At 44.6% G+C, this 27,972-nt stretch overlaps 2 protein-coding genes across 2 annotated transcripts in view; both read right to left on the bottom strand.

Moving 5' to 3' along the window:
• PALS1 (protein associated with LIN7 1, MAGUK p55 family member) overlaps nucleotides 1-134 on the bottom strand; it is a 95,575-nt gene extending 95,441 nt beyond the window's left edge. Inside the window, exon 1 of the mRNA XM_090033180.1 lies at nucleotides 79-134. The gene's annotated coding sequence lies outside the window, so the exon portion shown is untranslated. The remainder of the gene's footprint in view (nucleotides 1-78) is intronic.
• On the bottom strand, nucleotides 4-27,617 carry GARIN2 (golgi associated RAB2 interactor family member 2). The gene is made up of 7 exons (XM_090034636.1): nucleotides 27,551-27,617; nucleotides 25,703-25,857; nucleotides 24,438-24,640; nucleotides 23,245-23,515; nucleotides 22,077-22,143; nucleotides 19,533-19,899; nucleotides 4-322 (listed from the first exon to the last, which is right to left on the bottom strand). The coding sequence occupies exons 1-7, from the start codon at nucleotides 27,615-27,617 to the stop codon at nucleotides 4-6; spliced, it is 1,449 nt and encodes a 482-aa protein (XP_089890762.1).
• Nucleotides 27,618-27,972: the final 355 nt, after the last annotated feature.

Here is a 27,972-nt window from a genome sequence, read left to right as displayed (position 1 = left end):
CACTCACTCAGCAGCGCCCGCCGGTGAGGTCCGCACCGCGGAGCGCCCCAACCCCGCCGCCCCCCGCGCTGCGCTCACCTGCTCCAACCGCCGCCGAAGCCCAGCGGAGGCGCCGCCCCGCCCCGGCGCGGCCCCCGCCCCGCTGCGCAGGCGCCGCCCCACCCCGCGCCCGACACCCCGCCCCCGCCGACACGTAGAGCCCTGCCCGCTCCGCCCCTCCCCCCCGCGCTGGCGGCAGTTACGGGGCGGTTGCGCCTCCAGGGAGCCGGCGTTGCGCGGCGCCGATGATGATTGCGATCGTGTTCCTGCCATCACGTCAGCCCTGGTAATAATAGTAAAAGCGGTCAAAACGTGCCGTGATGTTTTGAGGCAGCTCGTGGATGCAGCAGCACGTGCAAGTCACTGCCAAGGAGCTTTAGCTGAGTGTCGGGCTCGCTCTCAGCGCTTGATCACTGCTTGCCTCAAAACAATGCCTCCGCGGTGATGATGCTCTAGGTCTTGTTCACTCTGGCAGTGGCACCGACCCGTGTAAAGCCAACTGGACTTAGCTGCAGCCTTATTTGCACGGGTTTTTTTCCCACTGTGTGGTGGCTTTTCTGCAAGTAGAAACATTTGGAGCTCCTGATACAGTAATTTCATTTTTAAGACCTGGCAATGCTGCCTGAGGGGGAGGTTGCACTTGCCTCTGGACCCACCCTGCAGCTTGGTAAAGCCAGGCCTCTCCCCACCTGCCCCGGGGAGACCAAATCCATGGCCCTGGCTTTACTAATGTCCTGTGGTGCCAAACTGAGCTAAGCAGCACTTGCAGCTGCTCCCCGGCTCCTTGAGGTGGCACGTCACATACCCCCTGGTTTGCTCCCTGCCCTCCCTCCTCACTCTCTGGGTACCAGAGCTTCAACCATCCTCTCCTTTAGCATCACTTCCTCCCGAATTCCTTTTCTCAACCACCATCTCCTTCAGCATCGCCCTCTGTCTGTGGTCAAGGCTTCCCCCCTGATCTCACTGCCCCAAAATTGTTCGTTATGTATCTAGCAGAGGCTTAGAGTTTTCTGGGTGAGCCCAGGTCCATTGCTTTAGGGTTACCTTACATCTGGGTTTTCCCAGACAATGTCCTCTTTTCAGACCCTCCAATCTCCATCTGGGTGTTTTGTGAAATCTGAACCAGTATCCTGGATTTTGCTTTACTCCACTGGTGGGAGTAGCAGGGAGGGCAATTGGAGGCAGCAGATGCACGTGTGCATATGTGTGCATGCGCATGCGTGTGAGGTGATAGGTGTGTGAGGGGGCAGGTGCCTGCTGGTGCTGGGGGAAGTTGTCCGGGTGCCAGGGCTGTGGCAGGGCAGACAGGGTAGGGGGCAGGCACCTGCCCCTCCAGTAGGGGATGGGGGTAGGGAGAGATTTTGAGGGCAGTGGGGAGGCCTGTGACTGGGCAGGTGGCACCAGGTCCATGCGTTTGCTCGCGGGGGGCCGGGCTGGCCAGGAGATGCTGCCTGTGGAGGTCATGGCTAGGCTGCCTGATGTGGTGCTGGAGTCCCAGCCCAGGGTGGGGAGTGCCACAGGCATCTCCTCTTTCCTCCTGCCTGTGCCTCCACCGCCACTGGCACAAATTGGAGTTGCTGCGCTCCGGCCTGGTTGGGGGCAGCTGGGGGCCCTCTATGGCAGGGTTGGGGGGAGCAGGGAGCTGTGGATCAGGAGTGAGGGGTACCTGCATGACTTGGAGGGCTGAGGGACTGTGGGTTGGGAGTGAGGGACACTGGCAGGGCCAAGGAGCTGTGGGTTGGGAGTGAGGGACACCAGAAGGGACAGGGGGCTGCGGGTCGGGAGTGACGGGCACTAACATAGCCTGGGGGGTGAGGGACTGTGGGTAAGGAATGAGGGGCACTGGCAGGGCCAGGAGTCTGTGAGTTGGGAGTGAAGGGCACTGGCAAGGCCAGGGGGCTGTGGGTGGGGAGTGAGGTGTTCCCCTATCAGGTGTCCTCTTTTTTGGAACTAGAAATATGGTAACCCTTCACTATGCCCTACATAAGAGAAAGGCCTGGCTGATCTTGGTCCCCTCCTAGGCAGGGCCCACTATCAAACTGTTCCACCCTCAGCAGACAGTTGAGCTGTGACGTGGGATGGTGGTAGATTAAGGGGTACATCGTCTCAGAGCATTCTCTCTGTTTCAGAAGGCAAGATAGTGGGTAGAAGGTGCTAGAATCAAGGGTGATCAGCAATACAGTAGGGGTGTGTGAAGCAGGCCCTTTCGGATTTGGATTTGGCCCGTATTGGCTTGAGAGACAGTAATTTGATTTGTTGATTGGGATCACTGTCCCTGATTCAATTCAGCCGAATCCAAATCTGAAGATTTGATGCTGATTCAGAGAATCAGCGATTCGGCCATAGACACAGCTTTAAATGTTTTTTCTACATACCTCGAGGTACCAGTGTCCCACAGGAGTGAGGGGCAATGTTCCCTCTAAGGAGCAGTGGTCCGTGAGCGTGCCACCTCGGTCTGTGAGCATGCTGCCTCAGTCTAGCGTAGGACACTTACCGAAGGGGGCTGAGGGCTGGGGGCTGGAGGCTCGAGCCAGGAGCCAGGGGCTGGGGGCTGGGGCCAGGAGCTGGGGGCCAGAGGCCAGGGGCTGGAGCTGGGGGCCTGGGGCTGGGAGCCAGGAGCCAGAGGCTGGAGCTGGGAGCTGGGGGCCAGAGGAGGGGGCTAGAGCTGGGGGCCAGGGCCTGGGGCTGGGAGCCAGAGGCTGGAGCTGGGAGCTGGGGGCCAGGGGCTGGGGCTGGGAGCCAGGAGCCAGAGGCTGGAGCTGGGAGCTGGGAGCTGGAGGCCAGGGACTGGAGGCTGGGGCCGATGGCTGAGCCGGAAGCCAGGGGCTGGGGCTAGGGGCTGGAGCCAGGGACCAGAGGCTGGAGCTGGAGCCTGGCACAGGCTCCCCAGCTCTGGGGGAGTGCTCTGCTCCCCTGCATCAGGCTGGGGAGTGAAGCACTTCCCTGGAGCCAGGGGAACCTGCGCCAGCTGCCCGCACCAGCTTCCATCCCTGCTTTGCCTCACCTCGGGTAGGAGCCGCCGCCTGCCCCAGTGAAGCTCTGCTGGCTCCGGGACACTGCTCCACTCCCCCGCAACACCTTGGGGAATGAGGATGCACGTGGCATCAGACCGGAGAGCAGAGCAGTGTCCCAGAGCTGGTGAAGCCTTGCTGGGGCAGGCAGTGGATCCTCCCCAAGGTGAGGCAAGGCAGGGATGGAGGCTGGGGTGGGGCGCTGGCATGGGCTCCGGGGAAGTGCTCCACTCTCCGGCCCTGATGCAGGGGAGCAGAGCACTTCCCTGGAGCCAGCGGAGCCCGCACCAGGCTCCCACCTCAGCCTCTCCTAGTGTGCAGCATTGAAAAGGCTGTGCGCAGCCACACTTTGAGTTGTGCGCGGCCGCACATGCACGCACCTTAGAGGGAACGTTGATGAGGGGGGGCCCTCCGTGTGCTCAGTGGCAAACCCAGAAGCGGACTGGAAGTAGTTCCAGTGCACTTCTGAGTCCGCCAGGGAACACGCTGGCCCCCCGTCTCCCCACCCCTCCATCTTGGTGATTGGCTATGGGGGGACCCTGTGTGGTCACCGAGCCAGGGGTGGGCTGTGCACTTCCCAGCGGACCCATAAGTGGAACGGAAGTGCTTCTGGTCCACTACCAGGTCTGCTGTCGAGCGCATTGGGGAGCCCCCCTTCTTTCTGCAGGACACTCCATGTGCCCCAACATCACAGCATTCATGAGCCCCTGCTACCTAGAGCTATGTAGAAAAATAATTTAAAGCTGTGTCTGTGTCTGAATAGCCAAATTTTTCCGAATCTTTCTGAATCGATTCAGAGGGTTCCATAGTTTCATAGTTTCATAGTAGCTAGAGTCGGAAGGGACCTAGGTAGATCATCTAGTCCGACCCCCTGCCTTGGCAGGAAAGAGCACCGGGGTCAGGTGACCCCGGCAAGGTGCTCATCTAACTTCCTTTTAAAAATCCCCAGGCTAGGAGCCTGCACCACTTCCCCTGGAAGCTGGTTCCAGGCCCTAGCCGCCCTGACTGTGAAGTAGCGCCTCCTAATATCTAATCTAAACTTACCCTCCGCCAGCTTGTGACCGTTATTCCTGGTCACTCCTGGCAGCGCACGGGGGAACAGGGACTCCCCCAATACCTGCTGATCCCCCCTGACCAGTTTGTAGCAGGCCACAAGGTCCCCCCTTAACCTTCTCTTGTGGAGGCTAAACAGGTTCAGGTCCCGTAGCCTCTCCTCATAAGGCCTGCCCTGCTGACCCTTGATCATACGAGTGGCCCTCCTCTGAACTCTTTCCATATCGTCCACGTCCCTCTTGAAGTGTGGCGCCCAGAACTGGACGCAGTACTCCAGCTGCGGCCTGACCAGTGCCGCATAGAGGGGGAGGATCACCTCCCTGGACCTGCTCGAGATGCATCCGATTCGATTCGGAGAGATTAAAGGTCCTCTGATTCGATTTGGATTTGGAGATTTGGCCACTGAATTGAGCCAAATCTCCACTGAATCAAATCAAGGACCAAAGCTTCGTACAGCCCTGCAATACCATGGTATCAAATTTTTATTGGACCACCAAAACAGTGAAGAGCTGCCTCCTTTAATCTTTGTCTCCCAATGTAGGTCCATGACATACTCCATGTACTTTTCTATAAGAGTATTCAACCATTGTTTATCATCTGACCTATGATGACCATTCATGTTCTTCTTTGTATTATGTCTTCTCTCAAGCCTGTGCATTTGCTCCAGTTCTCTTTGAGGTTCAGCAAAGAGATCCTTTGGTTTTTCTTTTCTTGGCATGTTAATTGGCCAACTGATCCTCCATTCCTGTGGATCTTTCTTGTCCAGCTACTCTCATGCATTCCCACGTGAGAATTAAACTGTTCCAATGTCTAACCTTTTCACATATTGTTTTATACTGCTTTTTAAAAAATCGCTTCCACACCATTTGTTTGGCTCCCTCCTCTTTATTATCATTATTATTTTTCTTCAGCAGCATGCTATAACTGTGCATGACAAGCCAAGAATTTGTGACATTGGTAAAAAAGGTCCATCTGGTAAATTCAGTAGAGGAGAAAGAAGACTAGGAAGTAACTGAGAATCTGAATTTAGGGTGATTTCAGAAAGACCCAGCTGGGGTCCAGGGAAGGCCAGCAATAGGACCCAGCCATTGTTACTCATCGCTGCTGCTTTTGCTGCCCATCTTTGACCTGGCATGGATGAAGCCCTCCTGCTACTGAATGGCACTGACACCTGAGCTCTGCAGGCTGCCAGGGGCTGGATCTGGCCTGGGGGCCATATGTTGCTGACCACTGCTGTAGATGAGAAGGGGAGAGGAAATAGCAGTAAGAGTGTTTAATGAGGGTAGAACAGGAACAGAGGTGGACCGTTCTCCTTTTAAGTTAAATGCATTTTTACAAACATTAATAGCAATTAATGAGGACCCAAATATTCCTTCCTCAAGCCTTATGCTTGCATAAAAATCACAAGGGCTACAATAGCTGGCTAAGTGTAGCCATACAATGCCATGTACTGGGTGCAAAAAGTCCAAATACAAGTCCAAATAAAATGCCATTTACTGGATGCAAAAATGACCTTTAGTAAACTTTAACTAGACTGTCACTAAATCTGCCATCCTCTCTATACCCCAGATTGGCCCAAATAGGCCCTATAAGACCACAAGCTTTGAATTCAAGCTTTCTCTTGTTTTCCCAGATCATAGTGTCTTTCCCTTCTTTTTCACTGGGAACCCACAGTCCCTAGGGTTTGCATGCTGCCTACGATCAAGTTATTGGGTTGAGCGAAAGTATCTTGTACAATTATCAGCAGTATCTTCTGCAATTCTTCATAAAGAAGACAAGTGTGTACAGTGGCTCTAAACTTTCTGTTTCTGTCCTTTGCTCTCTGATAGTTTTATTTGATGGTTTTGATCTTACATCAGCATGGGTCATGAGGTCAGGTTAATGCTGAGCTTGACAGATTTCTTGGATATCTAACATACTTGAAGATCTTTTTGTTTCACTGGTAATTAATTACCTCCTTCCAGATATCAGGCTTGCTCCACAACCCTGATGGAGTATGAATATTGGCCTTTGGCCAGCTGGCAGCCTATTCAGAATATGCTTGGTTGAAAGATACTTATTAATTAAGAATCATACTAAAAATGAAGAGGTCGATTAAGAGGTCTCTTCTGAACATATCTCACAACAGAGACTAGTGTTAGCAACACTGTTTTTACAGGTGTTTGGTTACAAGTCAAGTTTATCCCTGCATATTGTAGTATAGAAAGAAGATGAGAGATATTATTACCACTGCAAGTTATTTCTACAAGCTGTATCTAGCAGTGGGAAAAGCATTCATACTTAATAACAACAAAATAGAGAACATGCCCCCATTATAGACCTCAAATGATTAACAGAATGACTGAGACTACATTTTGTTTTAATCCACAGAAAATAAATAGTCTGGGACATTATTTAATACCATTAATAACTATCTGAAATTATTTTTGTATAAACTAAGAATGATAAGTAGGAAGAAATTGGTGTATTATCCATTATAGACAACTCCATGTACAGTACACCCAGGAATATATCCTCCCATTTCAAATTAGAGAAGTACAAAAATATATAATATTCCCCTGCTTGGTGCCATCCTACATATTGACTAAGGGTTAAAATATATTTTCCATATTAAATTGTTCAAATGTTGCAGTTAGTCATTTTTTATTCCTTTCAAACTGATAAACATATTACCTTTTTTGATAGCATTTGTTCAAGCCCCTATCATCCTAACTACTACACATTTTACCAGTCTTAATTATGGCAATATTGCTTCCCAGAGATGTGTTCAAAACTCTGGTGTCAAAATTATAACATCCAGTGCTCTTCCTGCACTGCTAAGCCTATTACTTTTTCGTAGAAGGCAATCAGATTGGTTGAGCAAGATTTGCTTTTGAGAAATCCAGCTTGATCACCTTGTTATCTCCATTGCCCTTAGAAATAGATTCCATAATGATATATATGCTCCATAACCTTGCCTGTTATTGAAGTTAAACTGATAGGTCTATAATTCCCTGGATCCCCCTTCCTCCTTTTTGTTTTTAAAGATGGGCACTATATTTGTTCTTTTCCAGTCATCTGAGACCTCGTACAAACTCTGTAAGTTTTCAGACATAATAGCCCATGATTCTACAGTTACCTCCGATATGAACCTGGCCAGGTCCTGCTGACTTAAAAACATCCAGCTTGTCTCATCTGTACTTTCCCTGCTCCAGGTTGATTATCTCCTCCCCTATCCTTGCTGCCAACTGTGTTTGTTATCTGATAGCTGACCTCATTTGGGAAGACTCAAGTAAAAAGGTATTAAATACTACAACCTTCTCAGCATCATCCATTACTAGATTGTGCTCCCCATTCAGTAAGGGACCTAGGTCATCTTCTTATTTTTAACAAACTTTTAAAATGTTTTTGTTGCCTTTTATTCCCCTCGCTAGCTGAATTTCAACCATGCCTTGACCTTCTCCCATGATGCACTTTCATGTTCATTCTTACTAATATGGCCAAATTTCACATTCTTAAAAAATTCCTTTTTTTAAGCTTCAAGTCCCCAGTGAGTTTGCTATTTAACCAGCAAATGTTCTGGACCCTGTGTACCTGAGGAATCAACATCTGGCTTATGCCCCAAAGTGATCTCTGAGGTCGGCCAAGAACAAGTGCCATGAATGTGCCAGGTTCACTTGGTGAAAACGTAGGAGGTTGTTCTTGGTATTTGCTTCTCAGCTCTGGTACTCCTTCCCCCTTGAGGCCATCTAAAGCCCAAGTCTGGACATCTTCTAGAAGCTCTGTAAAATGTTCCTATTTGGGAAAAGGTGGCATATAATTCTAATAAATAAATAAGCCAAGCCATTCTCTTGCTGCACTTCCTATCCTCCTTTCATATTGGGATACCCTGCTCTTGTGCCCTTAGTGTTGTCACTTTAAGGTGTAACTAGCTCTCCTAGACTCCTTTCCCCTTTATACTTGTTTCCCATGGGATCCTGTTCACAGTACCCTGAGTTTAGTAAAATCTGATTTTTTGAAGTCCGGTGTTTTTATTCGGTTACTCTCCCTCCTTTCTTTCCTTAAGACCTTGAAAGCTATTATTTTATGATCACTGATGCCTTCTACCTTCAGACTCTCAACCATTTCCTCCCTATGCATGAGCAACACATAGAAAAAAACCTTCCTGTGTACTCAGTTTCTCCACCATCTATACCAAAAAGTTATTCCCAACAGACTCCAAAACCTGAACAAATTATACGCTTCCATCCATGACAGTATTCCACTCATGAACTATCCCAAAAAGTCAGTTATCGGAATTACATGGTACATCATATGAGGATTTCCAATTCGTTTTTATTATTTCCCATGCTTCTTGCATTAGTGTATAAACATCCAAACCGGGGTAGGCAGCCCCAGCAAGGGTGCCTGAGTGTGGCACATGAAGGCATTTTACTTGGCATGCACGCTTTGGGACAGAAGGTAGGGAAAGGGCTGGGGCTGCGCTGCCACAACAAAGATTAGGTCCCTTGCAGCCCCCCTGCCATATGCCCTGGCACGTCAACATCTTAAAAGTCGAGGTTGGTGTTTTTGGCACTCTGCCCAAATACGCTGCCAATCCTGTCCTAGACATAGAAACCTCTAGCCAATTGTCCTGTTAATTATCCTCTGACATTATTATTAAGACTCCCAATAGTGCTTTCCCTTACCTGGCCTTTATTTAGGTCACCTTACTCCTTACTTACCTGTTGTTTTTTTTTCTCCATCCCCAATTAAATTTAATTTAAACCCCTCCTCATTAGCTTAACATTTGGACCATTAAAGTTACCAGTTAGTAAACTTTTTTTTATTGCTGATGAATTCTGTCAACAAGCATTTCTTCTTTTATTGATTAAGTAGATATAATTACAAATAAATGTTTATATTTAATAAACATATTTGTATGTAAATAAGTGACTGTTTGGTCTCTGGCAAGCTGCCAGTATAGCCTTTGATGTCTCTGAATCAATCTAACGAAAATCTGTGCAAAAGGGGAAAAGCTCCAGAAAGTGCATTGATTTGTATGACTAACAGGACAAAATATTTTCTTTGAAACCATTGCCCTCTGGAGGGAGAATTACAAATCACAGAATGATTAAGGTAAAAATAACAGACAGTGAATCATTACTTTTGAGGCTTTTTTATGAACCATGGCAAAAGTGGGTGTGCTGATTGTCACTATCACAATGGAGGCACTGTCAATGTCAGCATTGTTGGAGGGGATTAATTCCCATCTGTCTGCCCCATAATTCCCCCTTCCCCTTTATCTCTAAATTGAACAATTGAACAATCTACAACAGATGCACTTTCTCTTCCAATGTCATCTTGGATCCCTTCCAATTTGGCTTTAGCCCTCTCATCTGCTGAAATTACTTTCACGTCTCAGTGTCTATTCTAATCCTCCACTTCTTCCTCTTTACTGATCTTTCTGTTATTTTTTACACTGTTGATTATTACCTCCTACCTCATTATTCTCACTGGACTTTTGAGATACTGTCCACTGCTCAGTGGTGATGGTGAGCTATTTATGGAAGACACAAAGCAGGCTGAGCTGCTTGGTGACTGTTTTGCCTCGTTCTTCACAAAGAAGAAAAAAAAAAGTGTGGCCAGACAATGAACAAAATTACTATGAACAAAGAAGGTCTATGGATCACAATAATAAGAATGTGTCAGAGAGCTTTTGATAGTTTTGAATTAATTTAAATCAGTAAAACCTGAGGAAATTAATCTCAGGGTGCTGAAGAAACTAGCTGAGGAACCTCAAAGTCAATAATATTTGCTAAGTCATGGGTGATAGGTGAGGTCCCAAAGGACCAGAGAAGGGTTAATGTAATACCCATCTTTAAAAAGAAGTAGAATCCAGAGAATTATACACCAGTCAGCCTGACTTCAATACCTGAGAAGTTACTAGAGTGAATTATAGAAAAGTAAATGTTTAAACACCTGAAGGAAGAAGTGGTAATCACAGCAGCCAACATGGTTTTGTTAATAACAAATCACACTCAACCAGCTTGGTTTCCTTCTTTGACAGGGTAACTAGACAAGCATAACTTAACCTGGGCTTCAGTAAGGCTTTTGATGCAGTCCCACATGGCATTCTTACTAGTAAACTGGAGAAATGTGGGCTAGATAGAATGGATATATAATTGGTTGTAAATGCTAGCCAAGGGTCACTATAGATGGATCAATGTGACTATGAGAAGGTGACTCAAGTGAGGTTCTTCAGAGATCTGTTCTTGGTCCAGTGATGTTTAATACTTTAACTAACAACTTAGATCACTGCTTCCCAATCTTTTCCTCAGCATGACCCCATTTATGGCCCCATTTCCTCAGCATGGCCCTTCACTCCCAACCCACAGCCCCCACCCCTGCGACCCAATCCACTGATGTTGTGACCCCATTTGAGGTTGTGACCCACAGTTCGGGAACCACTGACTTGGTTGCAAGGTTAAAGAGCTTCCTGATCAAGTTTGCAAATGATACAAAACTGGGAGAGGTAACAAGCACTTGAAAGATAGGATTAGAATGAAAAGGAATCCGATAAATTGGAAAAATGTGCTATATCCACCAACAAAAGTACTTTTAGCAAAGACAAGTGTGAGGTGTTGTATGTAGAGTGAAAACCATAGAGGGGATAACTGACTAGGTAGTAGCACTGCTGAGAAACATGGTTTTTATAGTAAACTGCAAACTCAGTGTGAGTCAGAAGTGGGACTCTTAAAAAATGCAATTCTGGTTTGCATTAAAAGAAGCATTAAGTGCGAGGCATTGGAGGCGATGGTACCATTCTGGTTAGCACTAGGTAGGCCTTAGTTATAGAACTGTGTCCAGTTTGGGACACTGCATTTTCAGAAGTATGTAGAGAAGTTGGTGGGGATACAAAAGTGAGACAAAAAGTTACCCAAGAAGCTCTACAATGTGGAAGAGGCTTCCCATGTCTACTTCCCTCTGCTCCTCACCTCAGGTTGGAGAATTGCAAGCAAAGGCCAAGGCTCAGGGTTTAAGACTAGCCTCTGTGCCTACAGGACATCCTCAGAAACTGCCTTCTTTTCTTCATGCTCTCTTGGAATTTAAACCAAAGGCCCTGACCTTCAGCCCTGACACCCTGTAGCATAGTAGCTAGTCCAGTGGTTCTCAAGCTTTTTAGACTCAAGATACCCCCATTAGATTCAAAGCACCCTTCAGAAAATGCCAGCTCTTAGCTTTCACACATTTTCTGACTGTGGAAAAATAATAGAGTATTTCCTCTACTCTAGATAACTTAGAAAGACAGAAAATTTTTGACATTGTGGATTTCTAATTGAAACCTCTGGCTACTGGGACAACTAGCAGTGACACGCCGTGTGCTACCACTAGTTGTCCCTGGGGAAAGTCTGTGCCACACGCCCTCTAATGTGTGGCAGGTTACCCCGAGTGGAGTAGAGGAGGCTGGGGCCAGAACTGGGCTGGCTCAGCAGCCTTACCTGGGGTCCTGGAGGCCTCCTGGGACTGCAGCAGCAGCAATCTTGCCACTTGGAGCCTTGCCAGCAGCCAAAGTGTGGCAGCCAGGCTCTGGTTTTGAGCAGCACACACTGCCCCCATGTGCGCCGCTCCACTTCTATTTGCCTGGGTTTTTTTGACCCCTAAATATCCCTTGCAGCATGGAGAACAACTGACTGTGCACTATGTGGCTCTGCAAATGTCTGCAGCGCCACATACTGCGTGGTCGTGCTCATCTTGACGCAACCTCTGGGTTTATTCTTTGAATCATTTGGAAGTGTTTGCACACTCAACAGTGTTAGCACCCATGCAGCACCCTTAAAAGGATCTCACAAGACTACAGGTGCTGTGGCACCCTGGTTGAGAATCACTGAGCTAGCCTGTGCACATAGGAGAGGTAGCCTCTACTTTTGCATCTCATGGTATTGGATGAGCTAGGCTTCTTGGCAGCTGTATTACGAGCTGGGCCAGGGAACCGCTCTTCCCCCTCCTGCTACCCACTCGAACATACCTCAGACCAGCTCACAAGTTTGCTTGACTACAGGCACCTGTCCAAAGTGCAGAGTTGTGGGGCCTGGTTTCCAATCTCAGACCCCTGGTGTGATGGGATTAAGCTGTATGAGGAAAGGTTGAGAGAATTAGTCTGGAGAAAAGAAGATTAAGGAGGGTCATATTGGTAGAGAGAAATTGTGACTAGATGGCAGGAGCTGAGGCAATGGATTTAAACTGCAGCACAACAACTTTAGATTAAATCTCAGAGAAAACTTAATAATTGCTAGAGCAGTAGGATAAGCTGTAAAGGAAATTGTGGTATTTCTTTCACTGGAAGATTGTAGAGGCTGGATAGGTCTCTATTTGGTACAGTTTAGGCATAGTGTATCCTACACCTGTGCAGGGATTTGGACTAAATTACACGAGTTGTCTTTCAAAGCTACGATTTTGTAAATGTTACAATTAAAATGGCTGTCTCAGCCTGTGGCTGGAGGCTACAGTCATCTCTCTGAAAAATGGTCTCATTCCCTTCAATGTGAATATGGATCCCTGCTGCAAAAGATCAAAACCGATTTCTCTTTTAGATTAGCCATTAGAGAAACAAGGTGCTGGTGTTTCAATACAACATTTAATTTTATCATAGTAAAAAGTAAGAAACAGCTTTAGGGAAATCTTTTTCTTCTATCTGTGTATCTTTTCCCTTCTCCAACTGTTATCTCATCTTCAGTCAGGTTTCTTTTCTTTTATTCCTTCTTGTTGACAAGCCATATGAAATATTACTTGCAACAGACAACCCCTGCTTTACTGCTGCGCTTGACCTTTCCTGAAAAGAAACAGGATGAGCATGAGGGAAATAAAGCCCAGGAAAGTAAGGAACTAAAGGAGAGATAGGGACAGAAACACATATACACACATATAAAATCCAGAGAGTGAAAGGGGGAGAGAGAGCATGCATTCAGGGGCAATGGCTGCTAATTTTTTCTTATTACTGCTACTAGTCACAGCCATAGCAGAGTGAATTGCTGGTCTGTCTTCCAAACTAGTGTCTCCCTGCCCTTTCTTACAGCAGAGCTGTTTCAGCCGGTCTCACTAGCCTTTCTCAACTGTTTACCTAAGAGCAGAAATGAGGTCTGTTCTCTACAGAACCACTGAAAGATGTAAAAAAACCCTGATACTAGTTGACCTGGTAGTGTCAGACTTCTGGCATACATCATGATACTATTTGGCAAGGTGTGAACTTCCTCACTAAAAGGTGATGATCACTAGTGTATGAGGACAGCACAGTCTAAGCGTCTCCAGAGTGAGGAGAAACTTCCTTTTTTCTGAAAGTGGCTTTGGGAAATGCAGGTTGAAAAATCATTGATGGCATGCATTTGGGAAGGAGCAGGGGCAGAGAAGGGAAGATGAAGGAAAGGGTCAATGAGAGGAAGTATGGATATTTGGAGGAGGAAATGCATGAAAAACAGGACTGCAAGATATCAAAAGTAAGAGAAACAATAATGCCAACTGTTGCAAAACCATTGCAAGACTTGGGATTTCAAAGTCAAAATAACTCAAAGTTGCAATTTCTTGATCAAACCTTCTGATCTCCAGATTTTCCCAGCTGGTAAGTAGATGGAAAGGGATGGGGAGAGGGGAAAGGAGGGCAGTGAGGAGAGGTTAAGGCCCCCACAGTGAGGAAGGGAGTGGGGCAGGAGCAGGGACATGGGTGAATGGGGCCCGGGGCTGGGGCAAGTTGTCCAGAGGCATGGGGGAGGGGCACCCCGCCCTGCAGCAGCGCACAACTCTGAAGGAGGCATGTGGGCACGTGCCACCTGCGGGGCAGAGTCAGGCTGCCTGCTGCGGGCTGGGGCTCTGTGCCCCGCTGCCTTGCCCCAGGAGCTCAGTGTGATGCCATTGCTGCCTGCTGGCTAGGCAGGGGACATGGGGCATGCTGGCTGCACGGCACATCTCCTGCCCACCTGGCAGCAGGAGGCACACTGGGATCACGCACCTGAGCTCCCAGAACAAAGGCAGCAGGGTGCAGAGCCCCAGCCCACAGCAGGCAGCCTGCCTCTGTCCCCCCACCAGGCGCCTCTGGACAACCTGCCCCAGCCCCTGCTTCTGCCCCACTCCCTTCCTCACTGTGGGGGCCTCAATCTGACCCTGTTTTTCCTCTTCCCCTCCCACCCTGCTCCTTTCCCTCCACTTACCAGCTGGATGCTGTCTGTGTGTCTATCAGTGTCTGCGTCTCTGTCTGTCTGCTTCTCACTCCCAAGCCACAGCCCCCGCAGGCCTGCTGCTGCCCTTCACTCCTGACCCACAGTACCCCGCATCCTTCCAGGGTGTGTGGGGACCCCCTCCCTGGGCTCCAACCCCTTCCCCCCAACACACACACACACACACTTCAAAAATAGCATCTCATGATTTATGTGCTAGTCTCTTGATTTTTTAAGAGTTCATCTCATGATTTTGGCACAGTGGGGTTGGCAATGCTGGAGAAAGGATATGAAAGGATTAGAAGATTTAGAAAGGGAAAGGAGGGAAAGAGAAGTTAATCAGATGCAAAGCTGAAAAACTGTAAATGACTGAGAAAGAAAAGCAGTTAGATACAGGAAGAAAATGAAGGAATAGAGAAAAGAATGAACCAGAGGGGAGAAAATCAATTACTATCTGTTGCTTGTAGAACATTTGTTGCAAGCACATTACTACAGATGGCATACAAATAATTGGTTTGGTATATCAAGTAATGGAGGCATGATTGAGGAGATTAGATACTTGAAAAATTTGGTCCTAAATAGGCAGTAGCGCGGGAGCATATTGTTTTGACATAAAGGAGGATATTTTTATATAGCTTATGTGCAACGTTTTCACAAGTTTTTGCAACACTGATGCTGTTTTTCTGATTGCCTTAATAGGTGTGTTTGAGTGGTGAGGAAATGCATAAGAACTTTTAGTTTCCAGTGGCTTTGGTATACGTTTGTTGGCAGTATATTTTATTGTAATTTAATTTAGTGTAGGCACAATATTTTAGCACAGAGTTCCAAGGTAATAGGTATTTTAAATATTTTTGAACAATTTATATCTGGGATTGCCTTGAAAATCTTGTAAAATTTGGGAAATCAAATACATGTAGATGATTAAAAAGGTGATCCATGGCTCTTTTACTGCTTGTATTAGTTAGATATAAAAATATAACATTTGCAATAATGTTCCTGATGAAAAATAAATGTTGTCATGCATGGTTGGGGGATCAAGATAGAGAGCTGGGCATGTGCTGGTTCACATCTTGTGGCCTTTACCCCACTTTGACTTGAATGGCCATTCTAGGAGGAGAGGAGAGTGTGAAAGAGAGAATCATAGATGACACATTCACAAAGATTCATATGCATAACCATAGGCAAACAGAGAAATGCAAGTAGACCCTCAGCCAGATGGAAGGTGACATACTAAATGGGTAAAAGAGAGAGATGTGTGCACACAAAAATAGTTTATTCTGTTTTTAAAAGTTAAATGCGGGTGGATAATAAAACAAAATAATATTCCCAAAGGAATCAAGCCATGTGAATCACTACAAGAAACCAGCTGGCAGGGAGGATGTGGAATGACATACAGTGGACAGAACAACAGTATAAGGTATGCAGAAGTAACTTTCTTTAGAGAACAGATCATTCTAACTTCTGGGGCTTGGCCTGAGTGAGAGAGGTTCATGGGGGGAGGATCGTAATAACTTTGGTTCAAGTGTGTGCTTTACTAGTATACAAGATACTCATGCAACATATTCAGATGTAGGGTAGGTGACTTAAGTAATGTGTTCTGGTTCTTGCCACCATCTGGCAGACCCAGACTGCAAACACTTTTTAGTTGAAGATGTAAGGAAAAATATTAATACAGGAGTACGGGTTATGAGACAGCTTAGTGTCCAATAAGTATTTTGGGGAAAGGTGTAGAAATACAGGCTGTCAGAAAGGAAATTCACAGACACTACATTTCCAGATAGATACCATATAGACTGGAATAATCTAAGAGAACTTAGTGGGGTTTCAGCCTCTCCTTGTAGCAATCCCTAGAGGCAACATTGTAGAAATGCTATCTAAGAGGAGCTCCATGCTACTCTAGTTTCAGTCCCTCCCATTTTCAGTCACAGAGCTGCAACACTGCTTGTGGGGGCAGGGACGGAAATAATTGTGAAAACATTTCATTCCTACCTGAAGTATGCAAATTGGTTTCAGTTTTAGAGTCTGACCTATTTTCCCTGGAAAGAAAAAAATCAAACAAAAACTTAACCAGTTCTGCCAGAAATACTCACCAAAGAACTACAAGTTATTATTATTCTAATAACATGATCAGATATTAATAGTTATATCAATGCTATTTGAAACTTTGACAGCAGCCGAAATATGCCCTAACTGTGCAACGTAGTGCTGCCTTTGAAATGAAGTTATGATAAAATGTACAAGGAATGTGAATGCTATAGGCTGCCATTATATAGCACACAACTGAACTGTTAATCCTGCTAACATGTGATTATGATTTGGAAAGTGATGACAATGAAAGTTTGCTTGTCCCTTGTCCTTGTGTGAATGGCACAATGAGTCTTTGTCTCTCTTCTTTCTCCCTCCTTGTTTAAACTATGGATGCAGCAGACTGCGCCTTTTCAGCACCTCCAAGGACATAAATAGGTCCCACAGGTTTCTATACCAGATCATTGAACAGGCCAAGCACAGAGCACACATAGGCTTCACCTAGGATGGTGCACTGTGTACAAGTGTCTTATATACTTGGAATGTATAATCCTTTTCAGTATTTCCCTTGAGGCAGTGTGGCAACCTCAACACGGGCTTGTGTTCTAAAAGCACTATCTGGCCCATAATATCAGTGTCCTGTGTGACTGAATCAGAGCTTCTAGTTTTGAGGATAAAAAACTTAAAGCCCTTGCAGCTTGATGAGCTGGATTCTTGCTGGTTTCAAAACATCAGAGAATATGCATGGAGCAGACACCTGTTAGGTCTCTTTGCTCATCTCCCTGCCCCTGCTGAAGTATTTACTATGATCCTTTTTGTGCTTCCTTCTATTTGTTTAAGAAGCTAAAGTTCCTAGGGCTTCTGCCACTCCCCTCCGCAAACTTTTCTGAAACAAAGCAGGTTGCATTTAATTTCTCATGGGTGTTCATTTTAAATACACTCTTTCTTAATTTCATCCCCTTCTTCCCATCCTGGTATAACACTCCACACAATTGCTCTGTGCTTTTGAGCCTAAATCTTAAGAGGTGCTCAGCACTTGCAACTCCCATTGAAGTCTGGAGGATTTAGCCCGTGAAATTTGCATCTTTCGGTTTATTTGCTGTGATTCTCAGAGCAGAATATAATGTTACATGTGTAGTTAGAAAGAAGCTGCATAGAAAGGGATTTGACTTCCTTGGCATGTTGTATATCATCATCAGTCTAGCTTGGTTCTGTTTACAGAATCATAATTTCTATGGCTAGATCTTAAGATACCAGGAGTGTTTGTGAATCCCAGCAATAAAAAGTCCTTTCCTACACACAATGAATGCACTTGAAATGGAATGACTGAGACACCAACATTAACACCATACCACATTAACAGAGGTACTTTTTGCCTCTAATGACACTAGAGTAAATGGGGATACTTCCAATTGGCAGAACTTCCTGGGGACCCTGTCCCTTTCTTGCATATAAGTACTTGTTAAATGTACTAATAAGCCTTAAAAAATCAATATATACCCTTTCAAATAATGTTATTAAATGTTTTATGTTGGCTTATTAAACTACATATGTCACTGACGTCAGTGTTGGTGAAACATTCCTTACCAATATCCTTAGATACTGAAATCTTTCATTCACCTACAGAACTGGTGCAGTATGAACTGTGGCAGTGCAAGCTTCTCTTGCACTGCCTGGCCAATATGCCTCATTCCTTATTGACATGGGATCATCCCTTCAGGTGAGAGGAAAGTGTAATCTCCAAAATCTCATGACTCCGTGGTCTCTCCACTGGGACAACCAACTAGAATGCTATTGTGACAATTGGTTTATCATAGAATCATAGACAAGTAGGAGGGGACTTTTGGAGGTCCTCTAGTCCAACTCTCTGTCTCAGGCAGGATCATCCCTATCCAAACCACCCCATGTAAATCCTTTCTAACCTATTACTAAACTATGCAATAAACCCTGTCACACAACTACTGTACAAGGCATAGCTGTCACATGTAAATCCTTGTCTAACCTATTACTAAACTATGCAATAAACCCTGTCACACAACTACTGTACAAGGCACAGCTGTCACAGCATAGGTAAAGCAGTGTTGTGGAGAGAGGTGTCCAGTGGTGGTTAAAGTCCTTTTGGCATAGGTATTTATAATCTAAATACCTCTATTAAAAATGGGACAGGAACTTCACTCATTTCACATAGGGGACCTGTGAGATTTGTAGCACACACATATAAGCTCATATAGGTGGGAGTGTAAAGAACAAAGCCCTCTGCACTGTACTGTAGGTGGTGTGCTGCATGCTTATGGCTTTCTGTGCTAAATCTCTCTCTCTGTGTACAGTTAGGCAAGGTGGTATCCTAAGCTCTACAAGCTAAGATTGCTATATCATCCATACCTTCCCTTCCCTTCCCTTCCCTTCCCTTCCCTTCTCTTTTTCAGTGCAACTTTCCTTTTATCTGAGGGTAAAGGATTTTATTATTTTATTGGTTATTAATAATGAGCAAATAGCAAGCAGCTAGATGCCCAGCCCACAGTGACTTTCAGTAGGTCTCAGGTACCTGTTTGCATAACTTTGAAAACTTCCCTAGGTATAAAACTACCTGTGGGGTAGAGGGGAAGTCATGGGACAGGAAGGACTTTTCCTTTCTCTTAGTACTTTTCCTTTCTCTTAGTACAATATGGCACACTGTGGCATAGGCAGTAGCTTTTCTTCCTCTGAAGCATCAGTGAATAGGCACTTCTAGAGGCAGGACACTAGCTTAGGACCCTGAACTCCATATACCAGTATTCTGATTTAGTAGCCCAGGATGGAAGATACTGGACTAGCTGGATCTATGGTTTGATCTAGTTTGGGAAATATTATGGACAACATTTTAAAACACAAGTTTCCAAAGTTGGCACCTAACTGTACACTGAGGCACTTGAAGTGGTCCAGTTTTGTGAAGTGCTGTGTATACTTGCAGATCCTTCTGCAATCATAGAGGGTAGTGAGCAGTCAACCCTCATGAAAATCAGGCCACCTTCATTTAGGTCCTAACTGTCAGTGTAGAGGTGAGATTTTTAAAAGGATGTAAGTGGCTGTGACCTTTTGAAAAGCCTACTGTACATTCTGAAGCAGCTTAGCCCAATAATTCTAAAAAGCTGCTCTAAGAATAACTCTGATGACATGAATGTCCCATCTTTCATTCCCCAAAGTTCAAGCATGGAGACCATCTCTGCACCAAAATCAATATACCCATAGCCATACTTACCTGGATGTCTTCCTCTCCTTGCTTCTGTGCTTCTGTTCATGCAGGTTGTCATTACATTGTTGTTCCTCTGATTGCACGGTGGACTGCCTTGTGGTCTGTTTCAGGGAGCTGTGGGAAGTAACTGCCATCCCTCTCTTACTCTCCTCAATAGGACCCACTATGCCAGAGATGGTAACTCGCTTGGAAGATGCTTGCTCAGCAGGTTCCTCTTTCTCTGCCTCTGGGATTGGCAGAAGTTTTGGAATTTGTTTGTGGTCATCTCTCTTTAAGGAAATAAGGATGGCATTCAGCAACCAAGACACAATAAGAAAAGACACAAAGGAAATGCTCAGGTCAGGGCTGTTATGTGTGATTGGGGCTTTGAGGACTGTGGGAATATAATTTACTATTTATGTATTCTTTACAAATACTGAGTTTCCTGTGGGTGAAGGGTGTCAGGCACTTCAGGCTTTCTTACATCACTGCTTTGCCAATGAATATGGACCTAGACCTACTTCTAGGGGTGGGTGGGGAGTTCATGAATGTCAGTACTAGAGTTGTTTGGTGGCCTAAGTGTTAATTCTCTTTTCCCTTTCTGCGTCCATCTATTTTCAAGCAACAGTCTTACATGGACAGTGGGCAAACAGGGCACCAAATATCAGGGGTCCCTGAGGGCCCACTTAAAGAGGCACAAAAATGGCAGCCACTGCTGCTTCTGGCTCAACCACTGCTGCCACTCTTTCCATTGCTGCTGTTTAGAGTACAATCCCTAGTGTTGTGCCTGTGTTTCCAAGCTTCCTTTCCTTATGTTTTTTCCTCTTTCCTCTTATCTGAGAACAGAGATCAGCTATTTGCTCTGTCTGCTGTCCATATATTAAGATCGCTCCCTTGTAAATTGAGCCCACATTTTCTGCCTTCAGCTGGTAAATGCAGAGAAATGTCCAGGTCTCCCTTGTGCAAGGACAGACTTTTATATAACCAAAAAAAGCATAGAAAGGAAAGAACTTGACATAACAACCCTTTCTCAGGCTGATTTCCTAATTAAAGTTTAAAGACGTTAAAGGAAAATAAAATAAAAACATGCTTAATTCAAAAAAGTTCTCTTTCCTACAAAAGGAGAAGAACTTGAACCAGGAGCCTCTTATGAATCACAGGATACAAATTTCCCTTCTAGTTCTTTGTGAATATTGCAAGAAGACAATTGATGCTTTGGATTTTCAATTGGATAAACACTCAGAGAAATAGAAATGGTAAATATCAGAAATAGTTCTGTTTATGCCAACATACGACTTTTGGGAGGCACAATTAAAACTAAGTGTAGAGCCCCAAATACTTCTAAGCAATTAAACACACAAATTAAAAAGAACATATTATATAGTCCCCCCCACACCCCAAAAAAGAACTACTGGTTTAATAATATGCAGTTGGTCCAATAAAAGATACATCCACAAAAGTCCTTGCCTCTGCAAAAAGAACTGTTGAATTCTCACAAAAACTAATAATGCTGCAGCATAATTTTTGTCAAGAACACCATGATCACCTCAGAGGAGCATTTCCGATCTAAAGACCCAACACACAGGAAAAATAAGATTGTACCTTCAGATAGATATATTAGGCATCTGTTTCTACTCCTGTTATTTCTATAGCATCCACTTGTTTCTCACAGGCAATTTTTGCTTGGGGGAACAAAATCTTGTATAAATCTCAAGATAAAGCCCAAAAGCAATGTTGCAGAAGATAATATCAGTGGCACTTCCCCCTACTGGATATCTCTCTAGATTCCTTGAAACTTGCAACCTGCTCCCTGGCTGCTATCTTTCCTCCTTAGATCCTAGATAAATTACTCTCAGGCACAACAAATGAAAGCTGACTTCTGATATTTGTCAGAAAAAAATTCTGATGAGTAGTAGCCAAAGAAAGGCTACAAGGGACCCAAAGACAGATAAAATCTGAATAGCAAAAAGGATACATATCTTTCTACCAGAATTTAATCTGTTCTGCAAGAGAAATCACAGATACCTGGGCTGCAACATAATTCTCAGTAAATCAAGGCCTCTACGGTATCATCAACATCTCTTTTAGTCACAGGAACCAGCATACAAAAGGGTTCATTTTAAGGCCAGCAAATATTTGGTCCTTGACATCAGTTAAGAGAAAGAAGAAAACCTGGGATAAGGCTGATTATATAAGCATAGCTGAAGAAAGGAAGTTATCATATGAAACACACTTGTATTTTTTCTTCTCTGGGTGTTATTAGAAAAGTGAGGACATAACTTTTTAAACTGGTATTTGAAAAAATAATTAAATTGAGGACAGCAAACAGATGAGGCCCTTATCGGGGTAGCTGATGAAGAAAATGGTGCACAAACCTAACCTGGTGTATTGATTTCTCTCTTCCCTTCTTACCCATTGACCTAATTTATCCTTTTTCAACAGACTTTCTAGAGTCCAGAGAAGTGTCTTCCTCTCTACAGAATAATCTTTCTTCATGTTCCCTCTAGTTTTCCTTCTAGGGTTTAGAAATAATTATTATTTCCCTCCCTGATCCTAGCTCAGGAAGAATACGGTATTTGGGGTTCAGATGAAAGTAGCTCAGGCCTGCAGTGGAATAAAAGAGAGCACTCTGTTTAAACTGCAACAAAGCAGATTTAAATACCAGACAAAAACGCCCTTCCTGTTAAAACAGTAAGACAGTGGAACAAATTTTCCAGGGAGGTAGTAGAATCTCCCTCACCAGAGGTTTTCAAGAAAAGGTTGGATAGGCATATGTCTGGAACAGTATAGGAGTGGCGTATCCAGTATTTGTACAGGGGTGGACTAGATGAAATTTGAGATCGCTTTAAACCCTGTGACTCTATGAGAGAGAGACAGAGGCAGCTAGGCTGAGAGACTGTTGCTTCTTGGGACTTGGTATAGTGGCTTGAAAAAGTATGTTCTGCACCAGCAGCCATCCTGGTCCCTTTGATAAATATGGACCCAAGGCAGAATTTTCACCTGTCCCTCTGGTAAAAGCCCCTTGTATGAATATGCTGCTTCTGGTGGCTTCAAGAGGAATCCTGCTTCCCTTCCTGCTCCTGGTTCCTTTTTATCTGTCATGTATAACAAGGGATAACGACTACTTTCCTAACTCTCCACTGGGACCTCTTTTCAAAGCTGGAACACTCACTTCCATTCCAGTAAGCCAAATGCCTAATGTTTCTTACCTGTCAGCCACCAAATATTGCCATCACCTCAAATATCAGGAAAATGACATCCAAAGTAACAGTGGCCATGCCTACATGGGACTCGGACTGTATAGTTGCTACTGTGTAGTAGTAGTAACCTGAGTTACTGCACAGTAGCACCAACTAATGTCTCTTTTGTGATGCTACTGCATAGTAGCCTAATACTACTGTGCGGTAGTGTTGAATAATGGTTTTTGCTATGTGAAACTACTGCACAGTAGTATTGGGTTATTGTGCAGTCAGTGTCTTGTGTAGATGCAGCCAGTATCAGATACCACACTTCTTGGTGTTCAAAAGGCTTACTCTGTCTCTATGGCCTCCATTGCCCTCAGGTTCTGTAGGGAGCTTGTAACAGGCTAGTCATTTTGATATACATCTCGTGTAAACTGAATTGTACATCGTTTAATCCATGCAATAAGGGATGTTGTCACAAGCATGAGACTCTTTTGACCAACAAGTTTGCAGAAGTTGCTAACACCAAAGTTAACACCCCTCTCCTAAAGACTTACTTTCTCTGACTGGCTCCTTGTGCCTTGCCATTTCTCTGTTGATTGTGCACTAAAATTCTGATACACCACCTTGACTTCTGCACTGCTCTTGCCGTCTGGGGGAAATCGAAGGAGGGAGATGAGCCGTACCCATTGAAGGAAGAGGGGGCGCTGCTTCTCTGGTGTGGCACAGAGCTCCAGGTAATAGCAGCGGCCACTCACCAGCTTTAGCTTGAGATGACACTTCTCAGGATTGTGAATGGAGAGCTTCACAAACTTCAAAGGGAAAAACCTAAAAGAAAACTCTCTTTTGTCATAGGGTGATCTGATAGAGAATACATGCTAAAGCACAGATGGAAACTCTTCTCAAAGACAGCATTGTATCTTTTGGCTCAGAAACAATATGGTGCGTGTTCTTGGCTACTGCTCTCTTAGGTACCTCCAGCTATTTGCAGGAGAGAGGCCCAGTAGTGGCTCAAGAAGTCTGGGTTTTTTTTGGGGAGGGTTTAGTACAGTATGTTGACCAGACCACTAGAATTAACCCCAAATCACTTGAAAGGTGACCTTTGGCCTTTAATTTCCATAGGAACACAGGAACTGATACACGTCAAGCAGTATTCTGTCTACTTGCTTATACATTCTATCCAGTCCCTCATACGTCATAGTATTTTGTTTGATTTTTGGGTTACTGTTGTACCTTGAATAGAGGATTTCTTTTGCTGCCTACAATGATGTACAGATCTTTTGTGTAGGTGGTTACAAAATAATCAATTTATAATCAAACACTACCCCTCTTAATTTCTCCTTCATGCAGAAAACCCCACCAATCCTCTTACACCTTGTCAGCTTCTGATATACTTACAGAATTACTAAGTAAGTGGTTTTATTTGTTTGTTAGCTTAAATCTTTGGCCTGGAATAGCTACCGGAGACAAATCCAAAGGTGCATGGTTAGCTAATGCTTAACTTAAGGGACAGAACTACTAAACAGATAGAACCATGCTGTTGTGTCAGGCCTGGGCAGAAGTCTCTATCATGATGTGTGCAAAGTTATTATTTACAGGGTAGCAGGTTTGTGGTTCTTATTTACGTTTAAAGGAATTTTAGGAATGAGAGGAGAAATAGTCATTAACCTTTGAGCAAGAGATGGCTCCAAAAAACCCCCAACCTTTGTGAGAAGAGTGTGCCATCTATCCCTTTTCAGTGCTGACTCACCTGCTGAGTACTAGCTCTTCTTTATGAGATGGCTGTTTTGAGAACTTCCAGAATTTTGATACAGCTTCCTCTTTGGGTGTAGGCACTGGGTGTGCTAGCAGCATCACATTGGGCAGATCTAAGCTGGGGCTGGATGCACAGATGCCTATGGTTACACAGTTGGGACGGTTGTGAACATAGATTGGTTCACCTCTCTTATTAACCTGCATGCAAAAACAGAGTCATGGCTGTATGTTATGGAGTGACACTATTATAATACAGACCAAATGTGGTATCACTGGCCTGGGATTCTCACTGCTTAGGTTTTGGGAATGAGAACAGAACAGAAGGTAGAAGAATGAGAGGGACACGCTCGTGAAGATGGGAGAAGGAACCTATTCTGAGTAACGAGTGACTGGAAATCAACTACCTGGAGATCTAGCTATCTAGCTCTTATACTGGGCTCATCAGCATGTTGCCTGACTGCCTAATGTAGGAAAAATGCTTGGATGTCACAGAGTTAATTCTCCAGAACCACCTCACATTGCTTTGCATGGCAGAAGAAGTGCTTTGTTCTTGTGATCTGTCCTTTTTCAATTATCTGTGTGTTATTGTAAACCTATAAGCTTCAGTCAGGGGCTAGATTTCTTTATGTTTAAGTGCTGCATAAACACAGAACAAAGACACAGTCCCTGCCCTAAAGAGCTTACAATTTATATGTAAAAGAAGAGAAAGCAGATGGATACAGCCAGTTGAGGGCTCACAAAAGAATGAGAGAGTATTGGTCAGCACAATAGACTAACCAGCACCCCCAACTGTTGTCTGATTTTTTTTCCAGGCATCAAAGAAAAGGATTGTTTTAAGGGTGAATTTGAAAGCTTTAGCTTTTAGTTTTGTGGTTTATTACAGGGGCACTCCTCCCACTTAGGAGATGCAACATGGGGGGGATGCCCAAAGGTGCTTTTCTTTAGAAATTCAGAAAGTGGGTGATGGAGGTTGGCATCATGGGCAGATTGCAGGGTGTGGTGTAAACATCTCAAGAAGAAAATGAGAGATAACAGGTTATGCTTGCATGTGAGGGAAGATTAGGAAACATGCATGAGAGGGGGAATATACAGTATATATCTTCCTGTGTGCTAGTTGGCATTGCATTGAGAGTGGAACAAAGACCGAGAACAGTAAAAATGAATATAGGAGGAGATACTTCTCCAACTAGGGTATGAAAGTGGAGATAGTCTATTCATTCTATGCATGTGACAAACAAATTTTGTTGAATTGTTTTTTACCTGTATGAAATTACTTTCAAACATGGGAGCACATGTTAAAGGGGCATATTCGCCTTGGCTAAGAACTCGCTGAAGATCACCCATAATGGACGTCTGGCTCCACGAGAATTTGCTTGTACTGAAGCTCCTAAAAGTAAAGTGGCTTCCCATGTTGCCTACACACAAAAGAGGAACAAATTAACAAGTTAAGAGGGGTTGTTCCAAAAAACAGAAAGAGTCAACAAGTGGCAGAACCCCAGAGGTTAAGAAATACAACAAACATGGACTTTCTCCTTAGGTGCTACATCATGTCATTAAAGAACAGAAAAACAACATTACCGAGCATGTACATTCTTGAGTGTCAGGGGCAGCTCGATATTCAGTACATCACTTTTTTCTTATAGTGATTACTACAAGAAAGTTTAAGTCACAAACAGATCAAATTAACTACTGACTGAGGCTAGGTTCTGAGAACTGAAAGTATGACCTTCCAAAGGGTCTCAGGGAACAGAACAAGCTTTGGGAATGGAGTTAGTGTAAGGGTGGGCAAAATGTGGCCCGTGGGCCAGATGTGGCCCGCTGGGCCATTCTATCCGGCCTGCGAGGCCCCTAAAAAATTTAGAAAATTTAATATATATCTGCCCCTGGCTGCCTGTCATGTGGCCCTCGATGGCTTACCGAAACTCAGTAAGTGGCCCTCCTCCTGAAATAACTGCCTGTGCCTGATTAGTGGGATTTTTTTTAGGTGAGCACTCATAAATAAATCAGGAGGGCTATTTTTCAAAATAAATCAGAAATAATTTTAATACCTTTTAATACCTCTATTCTATATCACTTACACTAACTACTCTTGTAACTTTATTCTTTCCCCCTCTTCTTCATGAAATCTCCTATGAAACAATTCTAAGAATAAAGATAGATAGTTTATGTATAAAACTTACACAATTCCAAGTGAATCACAAAGTAGCTGATATCTGGGCTGCTGTATTTTAGCCTGTGCCTCTTGGTTTATAATTAAGTGAAGAATTGTAATATTTTGTTAGGACTCCTCAGAACAGCTGTTTGTCACTGTTAAGATGAAGAGGGTAACAGCAACAATTTACCCTTTTATAGCATCTTTTGTGGAAACATACCAATGTTCTTTAAAAATAAAGGACCTGATCCCTGGGGCTGTGCTCACTGTAGCTCAGGCACAGGAACCAAGTGGCCTTTACTAGTTTTGTGCAACCTGGTCATGCTGGCTGCCAGGAGCTGGGAAGGCATCATAATGGATTGGGTTGGCTTGTGCTCTCATAGGACAGTGGGTATCATCAGTTACATTTCTTGGCTGAATCAGGGCACAGTGAGGATGGCATAGATCTACCCGGTCCCAGATGTACCCAGTCCCATACTGCATATAATCCTCTCTCTCAGGTTTTCTTCATGAGTTTTCTGCATAAGTTAGTGCCTCTGTGCAGATACGTAGTGTTAATGAATTGCAGCAATGTAAAATGGGGCTTGTACTCATGTGACTTACCCTGGTTTGAAACATAGTATTTATGGCTCCTTCAATCTCTGCTCCATACAGGCAGGAGAAGACATGGATATTTTATGACATATAGCTCAATCTTGCTTTCATTGCACATAACACCACAGTGGACAGCAAACTGGTCCAGTTCAGGTCAGTGGATGAATAATAGTTGACTGAAGCTGAGCCCACATAAAGTAGAAATTATGTTGTCTGAGAAAGGGGAACACTTTGAGCCACAATGTTGCTCATTAATACTTTCTACCATCTCCACTTGGCAAGAAGACTTTCATTCTGGTGGTCAGTGATCTGGCCTCAAAAGATGCACCATGTCCTAGCTGGATCACAGCTATACAACATACCTGGATATACAGTCATCAGCAGCGTGGCTCTGTCAAAGATGCTATTCTGCCAAAACAGAAATGTCATTCCCTGTGTCCCAATGAATACAGAATTACTTATACAGGAGAAACAGGCAGATAAAGACTCATGCTATTGCCCAGATATTGGGAAACTCCATAAGGCCATGGAAGACCCAGAATATGCCTGGGCCTGAGTCTCCAGCGGACCTTGGGAGTGTCCTGACATAGAGCTATTGGCTACTTGAGGATGAGTCTCTCATGTTTCATGGACAGTTTCATTAGGTCATGTTTCTGAGGTGAGATGGAATAAAAACAAATTTTGAAATCCCGTAATTCTTTTTTCCAGGCATCCCTTATCATTTCCCCTCGTGAAACTCCAATTAGTACAGAAGGCAGCAGCATGTCTCCCTAGCAACACAAGC

Source organism: Crocodylus siamensis, chromosome 2 (assembly GCF_052110815.1).
Source record: "Crocodylus siamensis isolate JL-2025a chromosome 2, ASM5211081v1, whole genome shotgun sequence".
NCBI classification, from domain to species: Eukaryota; Metazoa; Chordata; order Crocodylia; family Crocodylidae; genus Crocodylus; species Crocodylus siamensis.
This window is presented reverse-complemented; position numbering and strand designations above follow the sequence as displayed.

What these genes read in the sequence shown, in the direction of transcription:
- GARIN2 (XM_090034636.1), bottom strand. Translation starts at nt 27,617, where the DNA reads ATGACATTTCTGTTTTGGCAGAATAGCATCTTTGACAGAGCCACGCTG. An exon ending in TTGAAAGTAATTTCATACAG is followed by an intron (nt 24,641 to 25,702) that starts GTAAAAAACAAT and finishes TTTTGCATGCAG; the next exon opens with GTTAATAAGAGAGGTGAACC. An exon ending in CAAGGAGCCAGTCAGAGAAA is followed by an intron (nt 22,144 to 23,244) that starts GTAAGTCTTTAG and finishes GCTTTGTTGCAG; the next exon opens with TTTAAACAGAGTGCTCTCTT.